General features: G+C 39.5%; 1 protein-coding gene and 1 long non-coding RNA gene across 2 annotated transcripts in view; one reads left to right on the top strand and one right to left on the bottom strand.

Annotated features, from left to right (window-relative positions):
- The window catches only part of LOC118405053, a 4944-nt gene extending 4489 nt beyond the window's left edge, over window positions 1-455 (top strand). The window contains exon 5 of the mRNA XM_035804454.1: window positions 16-455. Within this exon, the coding sequence (XP_035660347.1) occupies window positions 16-327 (312 nt within the window). The 3' untranslated portion in view covers window positions 328-455. The remainder of the gene's footprint in view (window positions 1-15) is intronic.
- Window positions 456-7004: 6549 nt separating this feature from the next.
- Window positions 7005-11221, bottom strand: part of LOC118404622 — a 29182-nt gene continuing 24965 nt past the window's right edge. The window contains exons 2-3 of the long non-coding RNA XR_004829784.1: window positions 7917-8004; window positions 7005-7584 (exon numbers count right to left, since the gene is read on the bottom strand). This is a non-coding gene — a long non-coding RNA (uncharacterized LOC118404622). The remainder of the gene's footprint in view (window positions 7585-7916; window positions 8005-11221) is intronic.

Below are 11221 nucleotides of genomic sequence, written 5' to 3'. Positions count from 1 at the left end.
GCGATCCACGACCAGGCAGACCCAGATATGGCCTTGCGGGAAATTTTCCGCATGGTCAAGCCAGGGGGGCAGTTCTCCATGGTTGACATCAAGGGGCATTCTGAACTAGAGGACAACATGGGTAACCCCGTTGCTTCTCTCCTGTACGGGGCCAGCCTGTTCCACTGTATGCCGGTGTCACTGTACTTCGGTGGGAAGGGCCTGGGTACCGTGTGGGGACAGGAGTTAGCGGGGCAGATGTTACTGGAGGCGGGGTTCACTAACGTACGGGCGCTAGATGTTCCGCAGAGTCCGGTCGAGATTCACTTCTTGTGCAACAAGCCCTAAAAGTTCGGAGCTAACGTGCTAACTTAAGGTGGGCGTTTTACTATACTACTTGGTGGCGAAAACCGGCTCCAACCGCCGCCATTTTTTTGCCTGAATTGGAAATGTTTAAAGAAAATTGTGAAAATTTAGAAAAGAATGCTTCAATTCAGATGGCCCCAAATATACCAAACAGATGCACATGTCAGTGACATGCCCCTTTTTTCTTTACCTCGCCCTTTATGATGAGCTTAATATCATCATAATATCATTATTTTAAACTTAATGGTTTGTCAATTCAAGAATTATGTTCTTGGTTCTTTGGTAAGCAGTAGTTGTCAATACAGTCTACAAATACATTTAGCGGACTTCTTAAAAGTCTCACGGAGAGTATACTTTCTTATGTCAAGTGCTAAAACTTTTATTGGGGTAAAATGTACGGTTCTGTTATGATCGTACTTTAATTTCGTAGAATATATGTATATATATTATGTTTTATCATATTTACGCACTCCTTTTTATAGGTTTGTGTAAGGTGATCTTTTCCCAGTCGGGTGCTTTGATGGTGGTAAATTGAAATTAATAAACAGGGTAACTTGAAGAAATAGACTATTTCTATCGTTACTAAGATTAAATTGATAACATATAACACTTGTATTTGGTAGTGTACGTATTTTGGGAAGATACTAGCAATCTTTGCGTTTTTGTGAGGTAATACCTTCTACACTAACATTCACTTTAAAAGTTTTGTTTAATGGTACCATGGTGAAAATTAGGAATAAAGGTCTGATTCTTAGCCAACCACAAGACACGTTGGATAGACAGCCGTTCATAATTATATCCCACACCTTGATTTGTCTGGCCCAGTGTGATTGGCCTGTTACAAAAACTTAACATGACATTTTTGGGCGAAAATCTTCATGTAGAGTTTATAACGTTGATGTACTTCTTTCAAATATCGTCTGAATCTAAACCTTAAGCACGTTGTGTGGACAGCAGTTGATGATAATATCGCGTATCTTCGCGATCTGTCTGTCTCTTAGTGATTCGTCTATTACATGAACTTAATGTGACAACTTATGATGGAAATCCCGTAAATTTCATATCGTCTAATTCTAAGCTTAAGCCAACCACAAAACACGTTATGTGGACAGTCGTTGATGATTAGATCAAATATCTACATGATTTACCAGTCTCTTTGTGATTGGTCTGTTATCTGTTACATGAACTTAACGTGACAACTTATGTTGGAAATCTTCCCGTAAATTTTATATCTTCTGATTCTGATCCAACCACAAAACACGTTGTGTAGACAGGTGATAAAACTCCCATACCTGCGTGATTTGTCTGTCTCTTTATGATTGGTCTATTACATGAACTTCACGTGACAACTTATGGTGAAAATCTTCCCGTAAATTTTATATCTTCTGATTCTGATCCAACCCCAAAACACGTTATGTGGACAGCAACATTTGATGATCATATCAAATATCAACTTGATTTATATGCCTCTTTGTGATTGGCTACATGAACTTAACGGGACAACTTATGATGAAAATCGTCCCGTAATTTTCATATCTTCTGATTCTAATCCAACCACAAAACACGTTATGCGGACAGCCGTTCATAATATTGCATCCCTACATGATAGGTCTGTTTCTATGTGATAAGCGGGGCAGTTTATATCCCTACGGGAGGGCTATCGACCGACAGTGGTAGGCTTATCTCGTGCGAGGGAGGGAAAATCTGTCGCGCAGATCAGCACATACCATCAATATCTACAGAACCATGAGCTTCTCTCCATGACACTTGTGACATTTCATAAACGAGACGTCGATAAAAACTTGGGAATTCCATCAGTTTGTCTGGCTGTAATCTTGAACGGTACCAGCGTTTGATATTCACCATCGACTTCGAGACCTCAAAAATGAAAGATCTCATACCTCTGTGAAATATTATATAAAGTTTTTTAAGACTTTTTAATGCTAAAGCTCTAGCCTTATCATGAACACAAATATTAATGTAAGTACATCTGTGACGGTAATCAAAATTATGACATAATTGTAAACTTTATAACTGTACACAAAATAAAGCGCTTACCAACAAGCTAAAGCTTTTGATCAGTTCTCCGATCCTTTTCAAGTTGTAATGACTCAAAGACCGGAAGACCGGAAGTGTGACGTCAGCAAAGGGTCAAAGGTGCTTGGAAGTCGTTAACGACCCCCGTCTTGGAGGTGTCACAACACATTCACATAGAATCGGCCGGACATTTTGTGGATTTTGACAAGGTGAAGATACTCCGAACAGGATTCAAAGAGGTCATCTACATCAGAGCACATCAACTTTTCCTCAATCGTGACGGGGGCCGATACCGACTGTTTCCCAAATTGAGGTCATATACCTGGCCGGAGAGACCAGCTGTCCTTGTACTGTAACACTTTCAGGATTGGGCGTCGGACTCTGATACTGTAGTACCTGAAAATATCGCCAGGGTGCACAAAATTCAAATATTTCTTCTGGACCGGTCGAACTCAAACTAATCAGAAAAATGAAAAAATAAAAAAAAATCAGTAGCTACTAACATGCCACAGGTCATACAAATCTATCCAGAGTTACAGGTGTGAACACACTTACATGTGCACATTCCACCAAAAGCAGTATCCCTGTCGGAAATGAACCTTCATGCAGGAGGTAATGGTGGTATCTCACTGCTCTTGGGGCACCGGTGCGGCACTGCAGGAGTTCGTTCACTGTGGCACTGTTGTGTTATATTCGCTAATTATTTTTTAAATTTAGATATTGTGTAATACGTAAATGTATGACGGAAATGTAAGAAAATTTTTTCTTTGTCTCTAAAAATTCGTTGAGTAATCTTTCGAACCACGCAGTACCACACCGGTGCCCTAAGTGCAATGACATACCACCTTACCATGACACAAGCTATGGACAGTTAGTGATCGGTGAAATATTATTACTGCAATACACGTTTATGAAATAAATTCCCAAGAAAGTTAACAGAAACCTCTCACTAGAATGACAGAAGAATACACATTGTGACCCCCATGACCCGCACGATTCTTCAATTCCCGCCGTATGGAATTAGCAATTTCAAGCCCACGCAAAGTAGTAAGTTGCCGCCAATATAATTGCAATGCACCCTTACAACGTTTGCTTCTACTGAAAAGCGCCGGTAAGCAAATTATCCTCTGCAACAGCAGGCACGGGTCGGGTCATATCTGGTGGGCGACGAGGTTAATGCAAGAGGTATAGGACGTGCCAAAAGTGCACAAAGAACGTCTGCGATACTTTGTGCAAAGTCAGAATATGCTCGAATGCAGATGTATGAACGATTTAAATTTGATTTTAGGTAAGGTCACTGTCTACGTGCCAAAACGTGGTCAATCCTTTGGGATCCGTAAGTGGTAAGTACCGCCTCCGTACAAACTCGTAGGGAATCGTAGGGAATTTTGGAGCACGAAGACACGCAGTAGAACTTTACGTGCAGACAAAACTTTGTGTGAACCTTGCGCAACCGTGCAAGTGACGTGCGTTGACAGTCGTTCCCCACGTTTTCAGAAATACGTGGCGGACGTGGCCATGGCCTTCACAAAAAACGTACGGACAAATCGCACGTACGGCGGGTTGTGCCCTTGGCTGCTGATACCAAGAATTGGTTCGACCGGTGTCACCTCAAATAATTGCCTTGCCAAATAATTGATGCCGTACTACATCTTTGTAGAGTTAACGTTGTTGGGTCGCAGGGTTTAAGGTTATAGGGTTAGGAATAGGGTTAGCCGGGCTAAAGGTTATTTAAGAGAGCCTTTCATCAGAAATTTCCAAAGACTTTTTCTTGAACATTACCATGCTACACGAGTAGTGGTGCGTACCTAAACTCATAATCAGGTTCAGGTCCGGACTCAAGTCCAGCAGTTCAGGTTCAGGTCCGGACTTAAAAGTCCAGACCTGAACCCATAATTGCGTATTATGCACGCTAGAAAGTTTTGTTTTTTTAGGGGGAGGGGGGATGGTGCATATAAAATTGCATGTTAGCATGAACTGAAATGCAATGTGAAAAACACATGCAACTTATATACAGCCAGTGTAAACACAAAATGTTTTTGGCTTTTTCCACTACCAGTGCAAATTTCACTGTCTATGGAAGGTTTTAGATGGTTTAGAACAATAAAAGGGAATATAAGTGACAGATAGCTATTCGCAAGTCCGGACTCACAAGTCCGGACATTTAGGTTTTTTTTGGACTTGGACCTAAACATTTTTAGGTCCAAGTCCAAGTCCGGGCTTTAGGTACGCACCACTATACACGAGTCTATGATTCTCAAGGGAAATTGGAAACGCCCAAGCAATGTTGGGCTGATTATTTGACAGTTTTTGAAGTTACAGTTTTTGATGCTACACCTGACCAGATAGGAAGACCGTCACCCAAAGTTGCTTTCAACAGTCTGTAGATTATTTGTACTCACGTGGATATGACGTGAGTATTGTCCGCCATATTGGATGGTTCAAAACTTATGTTGCCTTGACCTTGAATTTGAAACATTTATGAGATTACAGTTGCTGGTAACAAGCGAAAGCACATAAATATACATCACACATTTGCACATGTATTTGCGTGAATCATCAAGGTTAACCAATCAATATGGCGACTGTGACGTCATGTGCAAGCATCCTATGAATACCTTACATAGCATACATATTCCAATGAACTGGTAAAAAAAGTGCTAATGTATTTTGATAATTCTTAATATCAATAATCATTTTGGTGATTGAAAGGCAATGCCACAAATTCGCTTAACAAAACCTAAGTTATCAATGCGCAGAATCTATCAACAATATGATATTCATGAAAGATGCCATAAGAATAAAAGAACAATAAACTTTCTATGAACGAATAACCCAATAAGCCAAGTCATAAACAAAATATAAAACAGTATGATCACCAATATGCTCGGTCATATATCATAACCACCACTTTGTGGTGAGTTGTAAATGCTCTAAAATTCGAGTGGTTTTATTCGAGACACTCGCCATTTTTATTGGGGTCACATTTATACCCTTGCCATTTGCACGGCAATAAAAGGAAGATGTCAAGAAAGCCACCCTTTCGATCTCACCAGACGGACGGCGATTGGAAATGGCAATGCCTCTTGTGCAGGGTTCATGGCATTTTTCTTAGGGGAATTGGTTCTAGAGAAAGTTCAGAATGTCTATCAACCAACAGTACATGGAAGCGTTCAAAATTTAAGGCCACAGCAAGTAGGTTTTATGGATGACATCCTCTGCAGACTGCAAAAATAGTAAGATAGGGCGAAAAAAATATGGGTAAAAAAGACAAAATGGCAATTGTTCTAAATAGACACTATAAACGTTGTAACAGGAATGGACGTGAGAAAATATGATATAAAAACCAGCAAGGCATTCATTTCTGAATTCAGGAGGAGTACTATCCATAAAATTTACTTGCTGTGGCCTTACGTCCATAGCAAGAGTAGGATTCTGTAAACTAACAGTACAGGGAAGTGATCGCAAAGAAATAGAGCTTCTCGACAAATTTATAAAAAGAGTTTCTACATAGAGTTTCTTTCCGATGTTGTTTTAGGTTTGATGTTGTTTCGTTCCTTATTCGTAAACTTTATTTGCCATTTGAGGATACAATGATTGTGTCAAAGCTATGACAGAAAATGCGATGCGATATGCATAACTCCAACATAGAAGTAAGCCTTCAGTGAAAAAATTAATTGATCATTTAACTTGAATCTCAAAATCCACCCACGGCACAGGAATCTAATTGGGACCTTTCACCTGATCTTCATTGAGAATGGGAAGTGGGATCTGATGTGATCAAGCCATCAGATCTTTGTCAAGAACAGCGACGTTCTGTTCTGTGTTGTGTCCTTGTGCCTTCGTGATTAGTTGTTCGATACTTGCATAGTACATCATATAGCTCAACTTATCTCCAAGCAGATCCTACGGTAGTTTAAGATAGTATCAAAAGCTTGCAGAGGAGGGAAGCCATCTTATGGAGGTATTTCGCTACCCACCGTGCAAGGCAAATGGACACCTTTTGGCCATTGTACGATCTGCTTGAAGATTAAGCTCAACACCTATGTATATACAGATTGCCATACATTGTATCTGTTGTAATTGTCATGCAACAAAGTTCTTCTTTGTTTTGTGCGAAGGGGGGGGGGGGTCTTTGAGCCTCTTCTGTATCTGCATCTGTATCTGTATCTATATAGCCGGTATAACCGCCCTTTGGCGTAACACACCAGCTTTGCAGGCACACGGCAGTTATGTTACACTGAACGATCCGTCACACCTAACTTTTGCACATCTATCTGCAAGCGTTCTTTAAAACTATCCAAAGAAGATGCCCTTACTGTGCTTGGTGATAACAAGTTCAACTCTACGATAGTTCTGGGAAAATACGAATTTTGGAACACATCAATCCTCTTTTTGCAAGGCAGAAATTCTATCTCGCCCACCCAACCTAGTTTTACAATACTCGCGTGTGCTGTGAAAGATGTCGTCGTTGATGAAATTATCACTGAAGCGTACAGCAAAGACGTAAAACTCTGGGTGCACGTAAATGGAACTGTAGCCCGTGAAATAGGGGAAAATGCAATCGCACGATGGAAGCGAGTCCATGATACGCTACACTTTCGGTTTGACGTCAGTGCTCTAAAACAAGTGGTTCTATTGGTCGGTTGGGGATTTGTAAACTTTTCATTGAAAGGCCACGGGATGGTGTGACATTCACCGAATGATAAAGTAAATCAATGTTTAATATCAATGGGCACGTTCTTTATTTCGCAGTCACATTTCTTTCACTTCGTTTAAATGTACAGGATTCGCATTCGGTGCTACTCGTCGATATAGATTTTGCAGGAGGTAAGAGTCATTGTTTTTGACAAGAAGAAAATTACAAGAAGTCCAGAGGACGAGTCGGGGGAACCAGTGACTAATTCATCAAATGGACACATCCTTGACCTACCCATACCTAAAATATCATCGTAATCCATCCAAAGGTAATCTCTAATTATGATGACTATAAAAATCCAGATACACAAACAGACACACCCAAAACTATATCTCTATTTATCATAGCATTTTGTTATGGGCTAAGTCATTACTGAAAATTTGTTTTCTATACACACGATGTGTTTTGCTGTCTTCAGCGTTATACATATACTTTTACGTTCATTTCAAAGGGGGTCCACAGATCCATTTTAGGTCGCAGCGAGAGTTCAGCAACCCCTAAACCTAAATGTGGGAAACAGACCTAGGGTTATGTAGAATAAACAGCTGATTTACTTTCATCTTATTCGTCATATCGTTTACAGCTATAATATTGGGGATTTTCTACAATATATTTGAGTCAGAACATTTTTCTCTCTATGAAATCTTTATCGTCATTATGTCGGAATATATAGCGCTGCAACTAGGTAAGCCGAACATAACATAGTTTGGGGTGTTTGTACAGTTTGCACGGTAAGCCTTGTGCAGCATTGCCACCTATCGGTTTATTTTGAAACTGCAGTTTAGCTTGTGTGAAATTGAATTGAATTGGATGCAAACTACTAGTAAATACTCACCAGCTCCAAAAACGTCGAGAGATATCACAGCCACTTGTCCATTTCCTTGAGCTTTCGGTTGCGTTTTCAGTGCCAATGTGAGTATTTTCTGAAAAAGAAATAAAGTGCAAAACAAACATTAGTTCAAATTACAAGTTATTCACTCACTTTTACTCTCGAATTCCTAAATTCTTTATTAAGATCAACCCATAGACATCGGCTCAAAATATTATTCATTATTTTATCATAAGGCACATTTATGCAACCACGAAATATATAGAGAGGTTCACAGACCACATGGATGGCTTTCAATATTTTCTGTGTTGTTTGTTTGCAGTTATGGCACATGCCTGGTGAGAAAGTTCAACACCATTGTGTTTTCGTAGGTTGGCTTGTTGGACATTGTACCGCTCGTCGACAACATATTAAAACAAACGGTCGATTATAGGAACTGAAAAGACGAAACATAACATTAAATCCATCTATCGAAATTTCATTGCATGATTATCAAACAAGTTTAAGACGCCCCCACCCTGCAAATTGTTTATGCACCCCCCTCTGTTTAAGTTGGTCCATTTGCAGTGGTGGCTTATGGTGTTTTCACACGTATACGCAAAGGTATGTAGGCGCTAACTTCAGAGAGTTGAACTTTGCTGATCTCTGGTAAATACTTCGTCATTCGCGGGTGAGAAACACTGCAAGGCCACACTTGAACTGTGTCCTGTGACGTCACAGACTGAGGCCTAGCATTGGGGTTACCGAAATAAATTCTCTACATAATCTCTGCAGATTGTTATGCTTAAACCCTTTCTTCAAAAGGCTTAGATAAAATTAGGTAGCGTAGCAACGCTTGTTGTTACGTGTGTAGCACTATCTATGATAGATATAATAAAGCTTTAGGGTTTTTGGAAACCCCCCAGAAGACCACAAAGGAGGAAACGTTAGACTGACATAAAGACGACGAAGCACAAGCCAACAGTTGCAGTTCAACAGGTAGGCTGGATAATATTACCAACAAACACTTAACTCTAGCATAGTAGCTAACGTGATATTCATGCTGAACTTTGTAGACTTTACGAAAGCATTCGAGGCACTCGTTGTACATAGTCGCTCCACAACCATGCTAAGTTACCCGTGCGCATTTGCTTTTCAAGTCCCCAAACTTTCACAAATGGCGCGCCGTATATTTACTTAGCTATGGCTGGCGAGAAAAACTAAACACACGTAGTTTACTGAGTTGATACGGTGACACAGTTTTGTCTTGAAAGTTGAGTAGTCTTTGTAACTATTCCTGCCACTGTATAAAACTTATGTTTTCGAATTCCAACACTTTCACCGACGTTTGTGTACAAAATACGTATGAAACATACTGAATTGTTAGATCTATTTTTAGTTTTTGCACTGGGAAAGTATCGTAGACAACAGGTTGCGAGTAGATCAATAAATCTGATATTAGTCCTGTTGTGTGTATTTTAAACATCGATTATGATATTTGTATTTGGAAAGAACGAATCTATACGATGAATGGGAGGGGCAGAGGAATTTTGATCGATGGAAATGTATGAAAACACAGCCGTTATTAACTTTAAGGTACATAGATTTAGCAAGTTAATGTAACAGTTTGACATTTTGTTTGCCATCTTTTAAAGCTGTTTCACTGTTTCCCCGTGAATAAAAGGATACGTTTATTCACTTTTTGTGCAGACTAAAACAGGTAACACTAGTTTCATTTTTGTATATCTACACATTATAACTAATATTTCTCCTTAATTTAATATCTTAAAAGACAGGAAAAGAATCTATCGTCGCAAGCGTATATCATTCAATATCACTGTCATCATTTGTTAGTTGAAATTGTACATCTACATACCAATACATTTGTTGCTTCCAATCTAATTACTCTACACGTTGTTTGTATGAAATAAGTTTTAAAAATTTCCACAGTAAACTCAATATGTTGCAATAGTCCACTGATCAAAAATTAGTGCGATGACAGGGAAAGGACGACATACTTTGTCAATAAGCGTAGTAGAACCCCCCCTTTTATACATGTGGCCCCATAGTATATATATCTAAGAGACTATCGTCCATTCATCGTGCGACAGCCGGTTGCTAGGATACGGGCCTTTCGGGGCTAAGTATGGCGCGAAAGTTTCGCCCTGAGCAAATGGCTTCAGCCTTGGAATATTTGTGTAGGCCATGGAGTAGGTATCTAACGATGGACTGTGCCAGATTACGCTGGGAAATTGCGTCAAATTTGCTCAATTTGCGAAAAAATTCTTTGTGGCCACATTGATGTAGTCACACACGGGTTAAATATGTAACATCTCTTTACAGAAATGAATGGTCGCACACTGAATGTCTTTCAGCAACGCCCAAATGCAATTATATACGAGATAAGTTTTTTTTAAACCTTTTTTTCAATCACATTGTTGCTTATAGATAAAAAAAATGAATGATTATCAATTGATAAAAAAATTGCAGCGATTACATTGTGCTAAGACATTCTCGGAAATAAGACTTAAAACATTTTTAATTAAATGCAATATATTGTACCGATTTTAGCCAGGTTATCGTGAATGCCTGGCGAAGTCCAGTGAGTCCTACTCGAATATATACTATAGGACGTAAACTTTTAACGTTGTGATTGGATTCATGAAGTCCGATACGAGCGATGCCAAACAGTGGCGAAGAAACTCAAAAACCACCCGAACTGTGCGTCCTGGGGAAATTTGCCCCCAAAAGATATTACGCAAATTGAATTTGTTCCACAATTTGCATTCTTTTTTCACAATATCTTCTTTGAAGGCATTAATATAACAGTAAATCTTGCTCAAAACACGTTGGCCTCGAAAAAACAACAAAATTTATTTATAATCTATTGTCATATCATTGTTTATTTTCTTTTGAATCTATGTCTGCCTCTCTTGAAAGTCAGTCAACCTGATATGATGAGGCTACCCAACCGTGCCAAAAGGAATGAATAAATAAGAATAAATAAACACACAACTCGTTTCGACAACCCAACTTCTTGACCCAGTTTCAAAAGTCGATGTCAACAACACGTAAAGTAGTTAAAAGTTCTTATTCGCGCTCTTTATATTTACGTAAAGCTCTGACAGCTACAAGGAGTTTCAAGCTCCTGTCGGCCACTATAGTTTCAACCAGGACGTGCGAGTATTGTTTCAGCGGTTAGGCTTTTTGTTTATTCCCCCACCCTTTGTAACTGTAAAGCAAACACTCAATGCCACACCTCTGGCCTGGAAGACAAACATCGTAACTCAGTAGCCGGGCAAAGGCAACAGACTTTAGCCTTCTCAGAAGTC

This window comes from Branchiostoma floridae, chromosome 17 (assembly GCF_000003815.2).
Source record: "Branchiostoma floridae strain S238N-H82 chromosome 17, Bfl_VNyyK, whole genome shotgun sequence".
Lineage (NCBI taxonomy): Eukaryota > Metazoa > Chordata > Leptocardii > Amphioxiformes > Branchiostomatidae > Branchiostoma > Branchiostoma floridae.
Note: the sequence above shows the minus strand (reverse complement) of the source record. Positions and strands in the feature narration are given on the sequence as shown.